Source organism: Rutilus rutilus (assembly GCF_951802725.1).
Source record: "Rutilus rutilus genome assembly, chromosome: 17".
Taxonomy (NCBI): Eukaryota; Metazoa; Chordata; class Actinopteri; order Cypriniformes; family Leuciscidae; genus Rutilus; species Rutilus rutilus.
In genome coordinates this window covers 17,335,650-17,355,151 of record NC_140230.1, presented here as the reverse complement: position 1 = coordinate 17,355,151, position 19,502 = coordinate 17,335,650, and the positions used below count along the sequence as shown (strand labels likewise).

The window sequence follows — 19,502 nt, the reverse complement described above, 5'->3', positions numbered from 1 at the left end:
CAGCTGTCAAGAGTTGAAACACCTGAACCTAATAATTGAGTATTACATGTCCCCATGACAACTGATTGTCAGTAAACAATTGGTAAATGGCAGTTGCCAGCACTAAAGTCCCGTTTGGCAACACTAATATGTGTTGGAAGTCAAGTATGTTTTGTATGGTTTTTTTAGTGATGTTATTGAGGTGGTTAGTTGTTGTATTTTTGTTTGGCCATGGAGGGTACCACTAGCCGACTCTTAAGGTATGCTGATAAATTGTAGTATTTGCTAACAATTGGCATTCATCTAATAATTTTTTTTTGTGTGTGTGTGTGTGTTTAGGTTTTCTTTGGCACTTCTCAGTCTTTGTGTCTGTGACCATATTGGAAGTGGTAAGGTTTATCCAGGCAAATTCTATAATTCATGTTTGCTAGCATGTCTGTTTGAGTCTTTATTTTATTTATTTTCCCCTTTTTTACTTTTTTTTTCTTCTAGTTGGTGGCTTTGTCAGGAGTGGTTTTGGATCAGTGACTAATGCACATGAGCCTGGTTCTGACTCTAATGCTAGTAATGAACTTCAAGGATCTCTGATCTCTTCAGCTGGTAGTGGCAGTCTTGTTTCTGGTTCTGTGACCACTGCAATGGGTACAAGTATGCACATTGAGTCTCTACCTGAGCCGACACAGCTCAACTATGAAACTCCATTACAGTCTAGTAACGAGTCTGTGGTGTCTAGTAGCCAGGAAATGGTGCAGAACAGCCCCCAGTCCAGTGGCCAATTAGTGGAAGTCAGTTACCAGTCTACAGTGCAAGCCAACTCACAGTCTGTGGACCAGTCTGGCATGCAACAACCAGCCCAAACCACCTCCCAGTCTGGCATGCAACAACCAGCCCAAACCACCTCCCAGTCTGGCATGCAACAACCAGCCCAAACCACCTCCCAGTCTGGCATGCAACAACCAGCCCAAACCAGCTCACAGTCTGTGGACCAGTCTAGCATGCAACAACCAGCCCAAACCACCTCCCAGTCTAGCATGCAACAACCAGCCCAAACCACCTCCCAGTCTGGCATGCAACAACCAGCCCAAACCACCTCCCAGTCTGGCATGCAACAACTAGCTCAAACCACCTCCCAGTCTGGCATCCAACAACCAGCCCAAACCAGCTCACAGTCTGGCATCCAACAACCCGCCCAAGCCAGCTCACAGTCTGTGGACCAGTCTGGCATCCAGCAACCAGCCCAAGCCAGCTCACAATCTGGCATCCAACAACCAGCCCAAGCCAGCTCACAGTTTCTGCTCCAGCTTGGTTTACAAAAACCTACACAAACTGGCTCACAATCAGTGGACTGGCCCAGTGGTCTGCAGTTAGCTCAAGCTAGATACCAGTCTGTTGTCTGGCCTAGTGGCCAAAATCCAGGACAGGACTGCTACCAGTCTATGGTTCAGCCCAGTGGCCTACAGTCAGCACAATCCCGTTACCAGTCTGTGTCCCAGCCCAGTGTCCTGCAGTCAGCACAAGCCCGTTACCAGTCTGTGTCCCAGCCCAGTGTCCTGCAGTCAGCACTATCCCGTTACCAGTCTGTGTCCCAGCCCAGTGGCCTGCAGTCAGCACAAGCCCGTTACCAGTCTGTGGTCCAGCCCAGTGGCCTGCAGTCACCACAATCCCGTTACCAGTCTGTGGTCCAGCCCAGTGGCCTGCAGTCACCACAATCCCGTTACCAGTCTATGGTTCAGCCCAGTGGCCTACAGTCAGCACAATCCCGTTACCAGTCTGTGGTCCAGCCCAGTGGCCTGCAGTCACCACAATCCCGTTACCAGTCTGTGGTCCAGCCCAGTGGCCTGCAGTCACCACAATCCCGTTACCAGTCTGTGTCCCAGTCCAGTGGCCTGCAGTCAGCACAATCCCGTTACCAGTCTGTGGTCCAGCCCAGTGGCCTGCAGTCAGCACAAGCCCGCTACCAGTCTGTGGTCCAGCCCAGTGGCCTGCAGTCAGCACAATCCCGTTACCAGTCTGTGGACCAGCCCAGTGGCCTGCAGTCAGCACAAGCCCGCTACCAGTCTGTGGTCCAGCCCAGTGGCCTGCAGTCAGCACAATCCCGTTACCAGTCTGTGGTCCAGCCCAGTGGCCTGCAGTCAGCACAATCCCGTTACCAGTCTGCGGTCCAGCCCAGTGGCCTGCAGTCAGCACAATCCCGTTACCAGTCTGCGGTCCAGCCCAGTGTCCTGCAGTCAGCACAAGCCCGTTACCAGTCTGCGGTCCAGCCCAGTGTCCTGCAGTCAGCACAAGCCCGTTACCAGTCTGTGGACCAGCCCAGTGGCCTGCAGTCAGCACAATCCCGTTACCAGACTGCGGTCCAGCCCAGTGGCCTGCAGTCAGCACAATCCCGTTACCAGTCTGTGTCCCAGCCCAGTGGCCTGCAGTCAGCACAATCCCGTTACCAGTCTGTGGTCCAGCCCAGTGGCCTGCAGTCAGCACAAGCCCGTTACCAGTCTGTGGACCAGCCCAGTGTCCTGCAGTCAGCACAATCCCGTTACCAGACTGCGGTCCAGCCCAGTGGCCTGCAGTCAGCACAATCCCGTTACCAGTCTGTGTCCCAGCCCAGTGACCTGCAGTCAGCACAATCCCGTTACCAGTCTGTGTCCCAGCCCAGTGGCCTGCAGTCAGCACAATCCCGTTACCAGTCTGTGTCCCAGCCCAGTGGCCTGCAGTCAGCACAAGCCCGCTACCAGTCTGTGTCCCAGCCCAGTGGCCTGCAGTCAGCACAATCCCGTTACCAGTCTGTGGTCCAGCCCAGTGGCCTGCAGTCAGCACAATCCCGCTTCCAGTCTGTGGTCCAGCCCAGTGGCCTGCAGTCAGCACAATCCCGTTACCAGTCTGTGGTCCAGCCCAGTGGCCTGCAGTCAGCACAAGCCCGTTACCAGTCTGTGTCCCAGTCCAGTGGCCTGCAGTCAACACAATCCCGTTACCAGTCTGTGGTCCAGCCCAGTGGCCTGCAGTCAGCACAAGCCCGTTACCAGTCTGTGGTCCAGCCCAGTGGCCTGCAGTCAGCACAATCCCGTTACCAGTCTGTGTCCCAGTCCAGTGGCCTGCAGTCAACACAAGCCCGTTACCAGTCTGTGGTCCAGCCCAGTGGCCTGCAGTCAGCACAAGCCTGTTACCAGTCTGTGGTCCAGCCCAGTGGCCTGCAGTCAGCAGTTCTTGGTTCCAAACCTTTGGAGAAACCCAGTAAAATACCACTTAAAGCTATGAGTCTGATGCAGTCAGTCCAGCCAGGCTTTCAAGGTCCAGCACCTCTGTATTCTCAGACTACTCAAACTAAGCATTTATCTCCAGGCATATTGAGGTTGTTGCATAAAGTGAAGTCATAGCTGCATACTTGGCCTTGTTTTCTTCATTTACTGTTTGCTCTTTGTTTTTGAAAAATAAACAAACTTGTAACCTTGTCTCCTGGGAGTCTTAGTATTGTTTGTGCTGCATTAGCATGACCTCATCTTTGTTTGACATAATCTGCTTTTTTCTTTCTTATGCCCTGTTTAAACAGGAGATGCCTTTTTGGTTGATCAGATCAAAAAAGTGGATGCTAAAAACAGGTGTCTAAAATGTTCTGCGCTTGTCCACTTTCAACAACTTCCAGAGGTAGTCTAATGCATTTGACTGGATTGCTTTCATAGTGTAAACCAGTGTTTCACAACCCTTTTTCAGTCATAGCACCCTTCAAGATTTTGTGGCACCCTACACTAGTGTTGTCATGATACTACTTTGATACGTTATCTTGAAATGTATCAATTTTCTATACCACGGGGAAGCACCTATACGGTCATAGCCTAAATATATTTTTTTTCTATATTTTCATCCATTGAAAGTCTAGGAATCAGTCATTTCTTCTGAAGAGATCACTTTATGACGTTTAAGGCTTTTATTCATTTATAAACATTGCTCAATAACTGTTGCAAATCTCACTTAAATGTTTGCTCACTCAGTGTATTTGTTTTTATATTGAGATAATTTTGTTGTAATTGCACAAGATAGCTTGTTTTTTAATTATATTTTATAATGTAATAAGTTCAGTTAATCTCTAAATTAATGTAGAAACAATATAAAGACAGTATATTTTAAATACTTGTTTAATGGCATCTTTTTGTGAATAAAGGCCAGTATCAATGATACCAATACTGCTACTGATGTCTTGAGTGAATTTTTAATTTATTTTTTCACTTTGAAACATTTATCACCATTCAACATTACAGTGTATTGAAATCTATCAATTTTAACATTTATAGGCTCCAAAATAACTTTTAATGTAAGTGAACTTAAAATAATCTTCACATAAGCCATAAATGTCATGTTTACCTGTGCCCCTCCTGTCTAACAGGTAGAAATTACACAGAAATTGAATAAAGTTATCAAACACTTTAGTCTTCACTGCATAAATGATAAATTAAATATAGATTAATCCTTATTAAAGCTACAAGTGTTCTTTAGTCAAGAGCAGTAAGTAATTTTCTCTGTTATACCTGTGTTCTTTGATTCTGCTGTCACTTCTGCGCGTCCCATTTTCTCACAACTCTTTACGCTCATTTAAGACTGCTCTTATGAGGATACTCAACAAACAGGACATTGGCATAATTAAGCTGGCTTGGAAAAGCCAACTTACTGATATTGTACTTAAGATTATTATTATTAGTGGTGCTTGCCAAAGGCAAGGTATCACTATTGTTCTTGCATACTTAAGTTGGCTTGAAAAAGCCAACTTACTGATATTGTAGGCTATTTAAGATTATTATTATTATTATTATTATTATTCTGAGACTAAAATCTATCTATCTATCATCTGACTATTTCTATCTATCTATCTATCTATCTATCTATCTATCTATCTATCTATCTATCTATCTATAAACTCCAACTGTCTAAATTCAAAAATAGGCAGATTAGAGTCCATTAGCTGCCATTCTATGTAGCCTACTATTTCTAATCAATCAAGACTCATTTAAGCTTCCATTATAATATTTCTACTCTATCCATCTATCTATCTATCTATCTATCTATCTATCTATAAACTACTTTAACCTTAAATCTTTTAAAACTTTCTTTCTTTCTAACTAATCTTTCTTTCTTTCATTCTAACTCCAAACTAAATTCAAATTTTGACAGTTGGAGAGGTCCTAAAGGGGGTCGCACACCGGACGAGAAGCGCAACTCGAGGTATCGCACATCGTTCTCAGTTTATGGCCAGCAATATTGTTATGTTCAAGGACATTATGTAATTAAGATAATGTCTGTAGCCTACTATGTTATGATTGTACTGTATAATTAAATACAAATATTGCAGTCTGAATTCACTTTACCTCAGAGCGTCCGTTAACTGAATGAATTGAGAATAGGCTATCACCTGAAAATCCGATAACATCAGCAGTTTTCATCCACGCAGCTGATTTCTGTAAATTAATGTAAAAATAAATGTATATTGCAGCACAGGGTGAAGTCAGCATAAACATTAACAACAATTTGAGACAAATAAATGTAGGCTACATTTAATATAAAACTATGTATGGCGCTCTGTGTCGCGGCAGGATTTTGAACAAGGTCCTGAGCCGTAGCTGGGCGCCGCGGACAGACGCCGAATGGCGCCGCCGGTGTGTGTACACTGATAGAGAACTAGATGTACCGCATGGCGGTACAAAATATGACCGCCGCTCAGGCCTGCACTGGCTTTCCACAAAAATAAATGACGTGGAGCAATTTGGCTGTATTGCGTGTTTATGTATATACCTATAAAAAGTAGTAGTATGTGCATGTCTGTCTGTGTGTGTGTGTATGTGTGTGTGTTTGTGTGTGCGCATGTGTGTTTGTGTGTGTGTGTCTGTGCATGTGGATTTGTATGTGTGTGTATGGGTGTGTGTCTGTGCGTGTGGATGTCAGTGTGTGTGCATGCTTGTGTTTGTTTGTATTCCTGCATGTGTGTGTGTGTGACAGTATCATCCTAAACCAGCAACCCTTCGCTCAACAGCACCATCTACAGGCCGATGAGTGTACAGTCACTAAATGTGCACATAAATGAATTTATTTTATACCCCCCCATGGATGAAATTCTACGAAACTTAGCATACCCCCAGAGGATGTCAAGTTAATCATACACATGAAATATGGTGCAGTTCTGAACATTTCCACTGAAGATAGGGGCGATTAAAGCAGAATAATATTGCATTTTCATTTTTTATGGGAGGGGCGCAAATCACAAATGAGTAATTATGGGCTAGGTTGATGTGGGCCCTTAAGACCAACATACCATAAAAATTTCTTCATCCTCGGTTCCACGGTTCAAGTAGTTATTTAGGAAAAACTGCATTTTTTGGGTTTGGGGGGGCCCAGCGCGGGGGGGGGGGGGGGGGGGGAGTGGCCCCCGGGGACCAAACGAAATTTTTCCGTAAAAGTCTAGTGGGGCTACATGCTCACCAAATTTCATGTTCCCCGGTGTTTCGGTGTCCCTGGTATCGTTGACGGAAAATTCAGTAGATTGACAGAAAAAAAAGAAAAAAAAAAACTTTGACAATCCCTATATGACCGCTTTCGCTAGCTACGCTAGCGGCGGTCATAATAATGTGTTCGAATCTTAAAGACGTGGCGCTGCGCTTCTCGTCCGGTGTGCGACCCCCTTTAGACTCCATTAGCTAACCCTAACCCTAGACTAGACCTTCAAACTTCAAACTTCAAACTACTAAACTAAAACTAAAACTTAAACTATTTCAAACTGAAAACATTCATACTTTTAAAACAACTAAACTAAAACTTAAACTATTTCAAACTGAAAGCATTCAAACTTTTATAATTAGCCTGCTAAACTAAAAATTAAACTATTTAAAACTAAACACCTTCAAACTTCAGGCTTTTAAAACTTCATCAAACTTTCTGGCAAGGCTTTTTTTCATGACAACTTAAAGTTCGTCTACAAACTTTTTTATCTAGTTTTCTGTTATTATTCGTTCAAGTGCGAGAGAGTCGATTCTGGCACGTGTCTTCCTGTCATGTGTGTCAGCTGGACAAAACAGCGCGTTCTCTTTTGTCTTGTCGCTTTAAAGGTTTACAAGTATTTGCATGAAGAAGAACGTGATCATATAATGTAACGCTAGCCAAAGGATCACAGAAAAAAAAAAACGGATGCTGCGTTAATTGTGTTAAATATGTTTAATACGCTAAACTGAAAAAACATTAATCGCATGCGTTATCGTTGACAGCAGGGACATAACCAAAGTCTGAATTTATGTGAATACGTGGCAACACAGACTTTTCGTGTGATTTGACCGTAAGCGCAACAACCAATGAAAAAGAGGCAGCTTTGTGCACTGGGAATGAAGCACAGGAATGAAATCATACAGCACCCCGCAATTAAACGCCGAAAACTTACGATTTACATTTTTATTATACATTTGTGTGCGTTAGTTGTTGTTATTAGAGACATCCAAGATTGATGGTAGGCTACATAATGAATAATTTTTTACACATTTTAGCAATTTTAAAATGTTTGAAGGAGTTTTTACACGGCACCCCTGCTCGCCAGACGGCCTCAGATAAAGGCTTTAAACTTAATTGTGCTGTGGTCAATGGGTTTACACTTTCAGAGCATATATGGTCTTTAATTAAAGGGACACTATTTCTTTAAATATTTTTCTTGTATATTCAAGAATATATGCATGTTTATTATGCAGTTTGCATGTTAAAGGACAAGTTCGGTATTTTACACTTAAAGCCCTGTTTACAGATCGTTTCTGATGAAATAGAACGGTTAAGATAAAAATTTTGACACATGCTGCTGTCCCGAGAATTTTAGGTTTATTTCGCTTTCCCCCCCACCTACAGAATGGGTGCATAGGTGCACTCGAACATATCCTTCCTAAAACGCATTAAACTTTCGTTTACAAAGAGATGAAACTCACCGAGTGGTCAGGGGTGTTCACTGATATGCTCATACAAAAATCGCTGCAAAATATGCTTTCCAACAGGTTTTATCGTAGTTTTTGTCCAACTCCATTGACTTGTATTGAAAGAGCTGTGTGAGGTACGGTATTACCAGAGAATGTCTAATATGGCGAGAAGTTTCACTCTCACTACACTTCCGGCTTCTGAACTGGTTGCAGTTCCACTCTGATTCCATATGAGGGCGCTCACAGGACGAGTGCAGAATGAATGGAGGTCAATGGCGGTATACCCCTCAAAATCCACTTTTCTCAGGATATAATTTTTTGTCCAGTAATTTGAATGTTGTATTCGAAAGGAGATGCAAAGAAATTACACATTGCTGGGTGTTAGCTTTTTTAGAGTCACTTATTTGCTTTAAAAAGTCTTTCAAAATGTCAATGACGTCAGAATGCTGACGTCATTAGCAGAATGCTAGCGTGTTATGGGCAACAACAACTCAACCTGTAAGAAATCAAAACGACATAAGTACTCGTTCATTCAACTTTCGACCTAAAACCCATGTTGAACTTGCAAAATCTACAATCAGATCTGAGATTTCTCAACGGCAGTCGGGTGAAAGAGACAAATTTAGCTGTCTAGCCCCATTGACTCCCATTCATTTTGCACTCATGGCGATCGCCCCCAGTGGAACTCTGGTGGTACTACAGCCAAAATTCGGTACAATAGGGCTTAATAGGGAGTGGGCAGGCTCTCCGTAGACGGGCTCTGGTATTACTCCGCCGCTTCTTCTTCTGCTTCTTCTGTGTATTCAATCAGAGAATGTCTAATAGGAAGAGAATTGGCACTCTCTGCTTACTTCCGGTTTCTGGACTGGCTGCAGTAACACGTCTCTGTCCATGCGGGGGCGCTCGCAGGCGAGTGCAGAATGAATGGAGGTCTATGGCGAAAAACCCTCAAAATCCACTTTTCTCAGGATATAATTTTTTGTCTAGTAATTTGAATGTTGTATTCGAAAGGAGATGCAAAGAAATTACACATTGCTGGGTGTTAGATTTTTTAGAGCCACTTATTTGGTTTAAAAAGTCTTTTAAAATGTCAATGACGTCAGAATGCTGTGTTATGGGCAACAACAACTCAACCTGTAAGAAATCGAAAAGAAATAAGTACTCGTTCATTCAACTTTCGACCTATAACCCATGTTGAACTTGCAAAACCTACAATAAAGTCTGAGATTTCTCAACGGCAATCGGGTGAAAGAGACACATTTAGCCGTCTAGCCCCATAGACTCCCATTCAGTCTGCACTCGCCCGCGATCACCTCCAGTGGAATTCTACTGGAACTGCAACCAAGATCGATACAATGGGGCTAATAGGAAGTGCCAAGGCTCTCCGTAGACGGGCTCTGATTCAATGAAATGCCAGCGGTTTGCTTGCAATTGGCAAAGGTGCATTATCGCCACCAACTGGGCTGGAGTGTCTATTATTCAAGCTCTCAACGGAAGAATCTACGGGTGTGAGACGTTTGGAAAAATAGATCCACAGTTTTACAACGAATGGTAAAACACCTGTTGGAAAGCATCTTTTGCAGCGATTTTTGTATGAGCATATCAGTGAACACCCCTGACCACTCGGTGAGTTTCATCTCTTTGTAAACGAAAGTTTAATGCGTTTTAGGAAGGATATGTTCGAGTGCACCTATGCACCTATTCTAGAGGTTTTGGGGAAAGCGAAATAAACCTAAAATTCTCGGGACAGCAGCATGTGTCCAAATTTTAATCTTAACCGTTCTATTTCATCAGAAATGATCTGTAAACAGGGCTTTAAGTGTAAAATACCGAACTTGTCCTTTAATCACCACAATCACGAAACTAAAGCACCAATAACAATAACAATAGTTTACTGTTGTAACCCCTGTTCTCTGAAATCGAGTGGAGAAATCCACGACAGGAAAACTCGCATGCTCCACACCAAAAACTTGTGAGCTAGAGCTGCCCTGATGATTAATGTATGCCATTACTGTGGTATTGTCACAGCGTGCGAGCACATGATGTCCCTGCAGGCAAGGCAGAAAATAATTCAGAGCTTTCCATATGGTCAAGCTCTAAATTATTTATGTGCGCTGAACGTAGTCTGCTCGGCCACAAACCGCTCACCGTTCTGCCCTCCTCTGCCCTGCCCTCAGCCTGTTAAGGACGCATCTGTCGTCAAGACTTACAACATCACTGTGCCCAGAGGGGTTCCCTGTGCGTAAAAGTCTGTGCTCTTCCAGTGGCGCAGAGCTGCCGTGCAAACCAATTTCATAAACACTTTCATTCTCAGGGGCAGAGTCCTAAGGGCAAAACCTGGATAGATGAAGCCATAAGACCCTGCAGCCTGAGCCATGTGCGATACTGCACTTCCACCCCCTCTCTGAACTGCGACAGACAGGACTCTTGAGAGAGACCCTTGCATGGAGACTGAGTTTGCATGAGAAAATCACACTATGACTGGGTGTAAGGTTGCTATTGTTCACATTCACCCTGAAACCGAGAGATGTGATATGTGTGAGCACACGGGTGTCCTGCAACACTTTCTCCTTCGATTCGGCTATAATAAGCCAATCGTCTATGTGTGTCAAAATCTGCTGACCTGAGATTTTCAGGGGAGCTAAGCCCACCTCTGCACACAAGACAGAAAGTCTGAGGGCTGAGTGCGAGCCCAAAGGGTAGGACTGTGAATTCGTAACATGTGCCTTTATAGGCGACACGAAGAAACTTCCTAAATATACGACCATTCATTGCCATTATAAAGCTTGGAAGAGCCAGGACATTTTTTTAATATAACTCAGATTGTAAGAAGAATGTCATATACACCTAAGATGACTTGAGGGTGAGTAAATCATGGGCTAATTTTCATTTTTGGGTGAACTATCCCTTTAAGCTTTTGTGCGTATAGCCTACATTGTAGGCAGTCTGTCTGCTGTTTCCCGTAAAAATGTGCAGTGCACACACAAACGTTGAAGTTATAATGTCCAGGAACATTGTTTTAAAATAAATTTTAACCACTCTAAGTTTGTCAGCCTTAGGACAAACTTTTTCCAGTGTGGAAAAAACAGAGAAAACACTACGTTTGTTTGTTTGACTACGTCTGCGGCTGGATGTAACCGATTGGCGAGAGTTGCAGCGTGCAGGAGTGGAGGAGCTGAAATTGGACACTTTCTGCTCACGTGGTATTAGAATACTCTACCACAGATGAAGTGAAATAAATGCAATATTTGCCAGATACACAAACATTTCAGATAGGTTTCCAAACTTTATGTAGCCTGCTAAATACTGCGTCTGTTTGTACAAGAAAAAAGTTCAACATAAGCCTATATTATTTAAATACCAATGTAGTGGGGTCTACGTTTTTTTATTAGTTTTATTTTGATAAACATGACACAATCACATCGCAACTACATGAAAAGATGTTACTGTTATAAAAAAAAAACAGATTTGTGAACATGGAACTTAAGGTGTTCTAATAAACCATAGACTGTAAAAAACACGAAACACACGTGATCGTTGCCATCGGTGCATTCGGCTAATCGTGGAACAGTTGTGTCTTCAGGCTTGTTCGACTTCATGCAGCTCTGCGCAGACCGATCGTCGGTTGACTTGAAGCAGTGCATGCCGGTTAGAAATTTTGTCCGACTTGATACAGCGCCGACACCACGTGACTGTGACGTATGCCATCAAAGTACCGCGAGAGCTATTCGAGAGTAGCCGAAGAACTCAGCCAGTGCAGCTTCTCAAGAGCGGCTGCACTGGGCTGCACGAGGGCTGATGACGACACAGCTGTTCCACGATTGGCCGGATTCAATCTTTTTTTTATAAAAGTAAACACTCTTTTCATGTCGTTGCGATGTTATATTGTGTCATGTTTATCAAATTAAAACTGATTAAAAAACGTAGACTCCACTTCATTGATAGTAGCTTATGTTGAACTTTATTCTTGTTCAAACACTGTATGAAGCAGTACATAAAGTATTGAATGAAAATGTCTCTGAAACATCTATTATTTGGCAAATATTGCATTTATTTCACTTCAACTGTGGTAAAGTATGCAAACACCACGTGAGCGGTCACCACGGGAACCAGAATGTGTCCGACTTCACGTCTCCGTTTGCAGCTCCTCCTCGCCTGCACGCGGCTACTCTCGCCGATCGGGTGCATCCAGCCGCAGCCGATATCGAACACACCTTGAATCAGAGCTCCTGCAGTCGCTCCTGAGAAGATGCGCTGGCTGAGTCCACCGCTTGCTATCGAATCGCCCTCGCGGTACTTTGATATAATAGGCTACGTCACAGTCAGGTGGCGTCAGCGCTGTCCCAAGTCGGACATTAGGCTTGTTTGAGATGAGCAAAATCTGCACTGAACCGATCACCGCGAGATGCATGCCGGTTAGAAATGTGTCCTAGTGCGGTCCGCCTGGCTCTGATGTCATGCTGACGTATATCAAAAAACACTCGCGAGCGCAAGGTACGGATGGCTGACGGGAAACTGACGTTCCGAAGCTTTTCGAGATCCCGAAGCGCAGATGTTTCGAAACAACATTATGCACAGTGAGGAGCCTATGGTTACAAGCTTCACATATTAGAAAAAATACAATAATAATAAAAAAATAATAATTGAATGGCTCGTTGTCAAGGTTGTTTCAGATCAACACCTGCAAGTGACCACGAGGTGTCACCGTTGAGACGGGTGTCGGAATAGGCTTGTTTGAGATGCGCCTTGCCTCGCCTGAAATGTAGTCGAGAGTAGGCGGCTGCAGTGAGAGGAGTGAAAAAAGAGCAGGCAAGCCGGACAGTTCTCTCTTCACGCAGTGGATCTGACACCTGTGAGATCAAAGATGGATATCGCGGGATTCACGGGATTCACGCTCGTGCACTGTGTTGCCAATAAACTGGATGGAATTTAAGTTCTGTTGCTTCTATATGAAAATAAATAAAATGAACAAGACACCCAAAGTACTTGTTATTTAATTCCATTCCAAATACATGTTTACTTTTTTCTTTAATACAGACATATATGTTTTTATTTTATTTTATTTTTTTTATAAAAAATTTAATTGCATAACCCAAAGAGATCGCACTGTCAGATAGTTTGGAAATATTCACACATAACATAGGCTATACACATAAAACATGATATTAGAGTTTTAAAATCAAACATTTTAAAAGACAACAATACATCCACAGTTGTTTAAACCAATGAGTATTAAGCTGTGTCGTCAGTAAGTCGTTTCCCATCATGCTTTTAGGCTTGTTCGACTTCATGCAGCTCTGCGCAGACCGATCGGCGGCTGACTTGAAGCAGTGCATGCCGGTTAGAAATTTTGTCCGTCTTGATGCAGCGCCGATGCCACGTGACTGTGACGTGTGCCATCAAAGTACCGCGAGAGCGATTTGAGAGTAGCCGGAGAACTCAGCCAGTATGGAAGGCCAAAAGGGCCAAAACGTATGAAACTGTTGTGTAAACACGTAGTTACGCGTTAACGCGCATTTTACGTGTTAACACGCAATTTACGTGTTAACACGTCATTTACGCATTAACACTTAATGACGTGTTAACACGTAAATCGCGTGTTAACATGTAAATTGCGTGTTAATTTACGCGTTAACACGAGATTTACGTGTTAACACGAGATTTACGTGTTAACACGTCATTACGTGTTAATGCGTAAATGACGTGTTAACACGTAAATTGCGCGTTAACGCCTAACTACGTGTGTCAAGTGTATTTAAAACTTCATGGCTTCCCACACTTGAAAAGGGAAGGACTTGATCAGACTCAGGATTTCACTCGTTCTTCAGTTTATTTGACCAGTAAACAAGGAAGGTGAAAAACCTTTAAACATACAACAAATATAACAAATTAAATAAAGTTCAATATTTCACATCAAATACAATAAAGCACAGCAAAGTACATCAGGCAAAGGGTATGTATATTTTACACTTAGATTAACCATTACTTCATTATATATCAACCCAGGTAAACAATGTAAATCAGGCATTGAATAACCAGAAAGTCAGCTCTACTTTTAGACCCATTTACTTTTAAATTAACCTGTTATTCTCTGTTTAACCTCTCATTCTACACAGAATTTATATATGACATATTGCATTCATAATTTCACCCTAAAGGAAATCAAGCATTCCAAACGATTTTACTGTAGATTAACATAAGATTATTTCTGTTCAGAAATGGTTAAGTCTCTTTGTACAAAGCTAAACATTTACCCAATGTACAGAAATGTTTTAGCTTCAATCTATTAACAGTGCAATTAACAATGCATCTCTATCAACAGACCATACATTTCACTTGCCCATTCAAACTACTACGTAGCCAGAGTCCAGAGTCCTACTTCAGAGTCCAGTAAGGAGATGTGAGCTTACCGGTAGCCCTTTTGATCTTTTCCTTTTCCCATAAGTTTTAATTCCGTCCTTCTTTAGCGACTTCTTCCTTCTGCTGTTCTTAGCTACGTTGCCAACCTGAACAAACTCGCACCGCTTCTATTGTCTGACGGTCTCTGGCGTGTGCTACTAATTAATCTAATTTGGCTCACCTGCTGAGGCGCGCTGCGGAGCTGCACGCTCGCTGTTACGCGCATGTAGAAGCAAGACTGCTGTCACATGCACTCGCGCGCAGACACACCTCCCGGCAGATCGCCGCAACAACGTGTTTACACGACAGTTTCACACGTTTTGGCCCTTTTGGCCTTCCATAGATCCACTGCGAGAAGAGAGAACTGTCTGTCTTGCCTGCGCTTTTTTCACGCCTCCTCTAACTGCAGCCGCCTACTCTCGATAGTGATGTAACGTATGACACTGAAGCTTTGATGTGCGTATCGCACATGCGAAACAATTTCTAGTGAAGCCCTGTATCGGGGTGTGTATTGGTTTACTAGAGTCACGTGATCGACGACAAATGAAGCCTCACTTACTGTCCAATCACGTGCGCGTTTCTCTTTGGGTGTCAGAAGGCTCGAAGCCCAGGGGCTGGTTTCACAAAGATAGACTTTGACTATGGCTTAGATATAGTAGATAGTCAGACTTCAGATAGACATCTAAATCAGACCGTTGCACAAAGCACTTAAGACTCTGACTATCATAAGTAGGACTACACTGCAATGCATTCTGGGTAAAATAAGACACTTTTCAAAACAAAAAAAAACATGGCGGATCGAGTAAGCGCATTCAACCGCTCAGTGCAGTTTACCCAAGCCCCCAATGTTTCGGAAAACATTGAAGCTTCCCCGGGCGCCGCCATTGGCTAGCAGACCATCACCTGCTGTTAGCATCCCATTGACTCCCATTCATTTTGGCGTCACTTTGACAGCGAATAACTTTACATCTGAGCCGTTTACAGACTCCATTTGTCCATTATTTATTTCTAGAGAAACACGAAAATGTATAAAAGGCTCCATTACCTTGTATCTTACGTTATGGCCCCGTAGATGCAGTTTTTGTAAAAATAGGCTAACGATTGCGTCATAACCACGCGACTCTCTGTCGCACAGTAAAGAATTACCATATGGACAGGAGGAGAAGCTCGCGCGCAATCGGGGGGACGTGGAGGCAAAGTGACAAAGTAATTAATCAAAATACTTAGCAAAAGTTACTCCTGCTCCTAGCTCATGGACAGCTTCTACTCACACTCTCCGTCTCTGCAAGATGCGGAAGGGAATGATTCAGATTTCGCTTGGCACAGCTGCTAGAAGACAGACGGGTTGCTCACGTCACATCTACGTCGTCAAGCTCAGTTTGAGTCTGCGCAGTACGCTCGACCATCAGGAAGTTAGTGCTTCTAATTGACTTCACTTGTCTCCGTTGAATCCAATGGGGTCGCTGTGTCCAGTTTATAGGCCTACTGTCTATGAGTTTACCCCAGCGGAAAATATGTGTTTGTGGGAGGAGTATAACAGTTACAAGGACATTTTACTTGGGAAATTTAGCGGAGAATGTAGTAACAAGAAGAAAAGTTTAAATTATGAGCCATTTTCCCTTTTCTTTTGGTTGTTTGTAATGTAACTGATTGTTACTGCTGGTTGCCAAGGTAACATCGAGTCTAACGTCCGTTTCACACATAGGCTACTCCATGTGCGCAGTGCGTATGCGGTGCAGGAGCAGCACGCGCTGTAGCCTAGTGCTTTCACATATGCTGCGTTTGCAGTGCATAACTTATCCACGGCAAACACAATACTATTTTTATTTCAAATCCATAAGTTATGCAGCAACTTTTATTAAAAAAAAAGTTTTGTCAGCATTGCAATTCTCTTTGTACACATATACACTCTTTAATGGACGTATGCACGTTTAAACACAATTTAAACAACGTAGGCCTATTTTTCCATGCATTACTTCTACTTATATTAAGTTGCTCAAGCAAGTGGTCAAATATTTAACCATGTACTTATATTGAAATCGCAAACATTTTAAATTAAAACTTAAAATTGACAAAAACAGCCGACTCTCTTGACTTTTCTTTTGCATTTAAATTTTAATACAATAAATCTTGCATGTCACAAAGAACTTGTTTTTCCACCTCCATGAATGAGACAAGTGTTGTTCATTATGTCGCCTTGTTGAGGTAAATTGTAGTTTTCCTTGCTTTACCCTGGTCTTAAAGTAAAAAAAAAATCACTGTGAAAAAAAGTTGTATTTAATTAAATACATTTATGGTGAGATTTCTATATTTTATTTCATTAAACACATTTATGGGGAAATTACAAAATTTTCAGGTCAATCTGTGTTCATTTTGACCACGAAACATGCGCTGTCACTTTAATTCAGCGTACTGGAACGGAACGGATCGACGGACTGCAACCGCGTGCAGTGTGAGCTATGGGTACGGAAAAAAATACGCACCGCATATGCACTGTAAACGGAGTATTTGTGAAACGGGCGTAAGTTAGCCTGGGGGTAAGGTGTCTAATTTTTTTGGTCTAAATTAAGTCAGTCTTTGTTTTTGTGAAACAGTCTAACTTGCATTAGACTAGTCTATGAGCAAATTTTAGACTTGTCTAACACTATAGACCAGTCTAAAATAGCTTTGTGAAACCGGCCCCAGATCTTATTTAACGTTGTTGATGTGTTTGTGAGGACAGAAAATGAATTTATTTAATGAACAAATCAAACACAAACATGTAAGGCTTTTATTTGTACACATAACATTGAAACTGGAGTGTGTTGTGGTTGCTTCATCTGCCAGAGCTTCTAACACAGGCTTATGGCTGCTTTATTTTAAATAAGCACCAGATGGCGCTGTTCTCGACACTCTCGAAGCTTTCAATCTTTCCCCGGAACAGTCAGGGGAAAGCCTCAGTGATTCACGAGGCTTCATTTCACCATCCCGACCCTAACTCTCGACTACATTTCAGGCGAGGCAAGGCGCATCTCAAACAAGCCTACTGATAATTCTAGCTTCGCGCTCATAGTTTTGATTAGAATACATCACATCCGGTCGACCGGTCGCATACGTCTAGCCGCAGAAGTTCAGATATTTCAACGCATCCGAAGCTCAAATCGGATCCGAAATTTCCGCATAGCATGTATATGATCGGAACTCCCCGCAGCTCCCGTACGACTCTCCATTGGAAATTAATAACTTCCGGTCCGACGGCTGTCGGTGCAGTGCCAGTGGAAAGGCGGCTTAACTATACTGCTTCAAGTCAGCCGCCGATCGGTCTGCACAGAGCTGTGTGATGTGAACAAGCCTTTACGGTGTTTCTATTAAACTGAATGTAATTTAAGTTATGTTGCTTTTATATGAAAATAAATATGATGAACAAGACACCCAAAGTAGGCTACTTATTTCATTTCATTCCAAATACGTGTTTATCAATAATTTTTACTTTAATACAGACATTATTATTTTTTATAAAAATGACAATCACATAACCCATTGAGATCTCACTGTCAGAGTTTGGGAGTACTCACACATAATTTATCCACATAAAAATATGATTTCAGAGTTTTAAAATAAAACATTTTAAAAGAGATCAACACATCGCGGTGGTTTAAACCAGCATTAAACAGTGTCGTCAGCAAGTCGTTTCCCATCGTGCTTTTGATCAGCGCAGTCGGAGGAGAGCAACTGCGCTCGACTGCAGAATCCGACACGTCTGGGTTGTAGTCGCGAGAATTTTTTGACATATGTCAGCATGACATCAGAGAGCAAGTCGGACCGGGTGGCGGCGCCAGCCGATTTTGCCGGGGCTTCAGCCCCGAATGTTTTGAGTGTAGCCCCGAATGTTTTTTGAAAAGTTGACTGACAAATATGAAACCGGACAATAGCCTATGTAAACCATGTAAATCATAAGTTGCCTTATTTTCAATGTGCTTTGGCTTTGCTGCTGTCTCTGGTCATAGTTGAAATCTGTCTCACACAGAGACGCACCACGTGAGTGATTTCAGCCTAGAATATCTCCAGGATTTGCGCGCAACAGCGAACAATCTCACATCAATTTTTTTTTTTTTTTTTATAAATAACGCAGTCAGCAGCGCCGCACAGTCCTCTGTCAGATGAGATGTTGTCACGGTATAGGCTATGTCAGAATATAGACTAAAACTAAGAAAAACGAACTTTCCTGTCGTGTCAGCCGTGTGCTCGAGGCTCGCACTCTTCAATATCTAACTGAAACGATCGTTCATGACATTCTTTTAACTATAAGCAACTCAATTTGTCTAGATCTGTAATATTTTTTCCTTTGTATAATGAGCTTGTCTTTGGTTTAAATTATATTGTATTTTTATTGTGAGTGCATGTGAACTGCTGCGCAGTCGTGTGATTTAGTCAGCTTGATAATTCATAAGTATAAATATAGCCTATATTTATAAGTTGATGAGTTGATGAATTTTTATATATTTGTATGGTCCTCGAATGTGTTTTTCACCTGTCAACTGCTTGACAAATAATTTATGCTACTGCCCACTGACATGCTTTTAAAGCTATTTGTTATCCAATTTTTTTGGCCTTCAAACACCTTAAAATGCACATATGTAGGTCCGACTCGGAGCGTCCGAGAAATCCACATTTTCTCGGGGGAGCATACCCCCGAACCCCCTTACGTACCTCACATTTGAATGCGCGTGTCTGTGAGGTAATGTGGGCTGGTGTGGCTACAGTGCCAGGGCTGAATTTTTCGGCCCTGGCTCGGACCACACACGGAAACATTTCATCGGCATGCATCTGCGCAGATTTTGCTCATCTCAAACAAGCCTCTTCTCTTGAAACTCTGGAACTTTTTTGCGTATTCCGTGGGCGGGGATTATTTAAATGAGGAAGACTTCATAAGATCCGGAAACGAGCCGTTTGTTGTAGTTCTTGAAAAGTGGATTAGAACTGTTAAATAAAATATCTCCCTTTGAAGTGGACTTTGAGTTTTGTAACCTTTCGGATCTTTTTAATGCTCAAACAGCAACACTACACACAAACTAAAGTAGAAAAAGCATAATAGCATTAAGTCATATACTGTGTTTGTAATTTTCTTCTATTTTATTGTATTGCAGTTTTACAGCATTAATGAGACAGACATCTTACATTGTAGCTGGAAGTTTTATGCTAACACAACTGAAAAAACAAAGG

General features: G+C 42.6%; 1 protein-coding gene across 5 annotated transcripts; it reads left to right on the top strand.

The window, feature by feature from the left end:
• Position 1: 1 nt before the first annotated feature.
• On the top strand, positions 2 to 3,514 carry LOC311275701 (uncharacterized protein). Of its 5 annotated transcripts, XM_084384890.1 has the most exons (5): positions 2 to 239; positions 319 to 368; positions 472 to 1,668; positions 1,862 to 2,916; positions 3,105 to 3,422. In XM_084384890.1, exons 1-5 carry the CDS (start codon positions 211 to 213, stop codon positions 3,345 to 3,347), a joined length of 2,574 nt encoding a protein of 857 aa, XP_084241016.1. In that variant the 5' UTR covers positions 2 to 210; the 3' UTR covers positions 3,348 to 3,422. The 5 variants fall into 5 exon arrangements, with proteins under 5 accessions (XP_084241016.1, XP_084241015.1, XP_084241014.1 ...); XM_084384889.1 differs by having other exon boundaries at positions 472 to 1,476; positions 1,718 to 3,514; XM_084384888.1 differs by having other exon boundaries at positions 1,862 to 3,450.
• Positions 3,515 to 19,502: the final 15,988 nt, after the last annotated feature.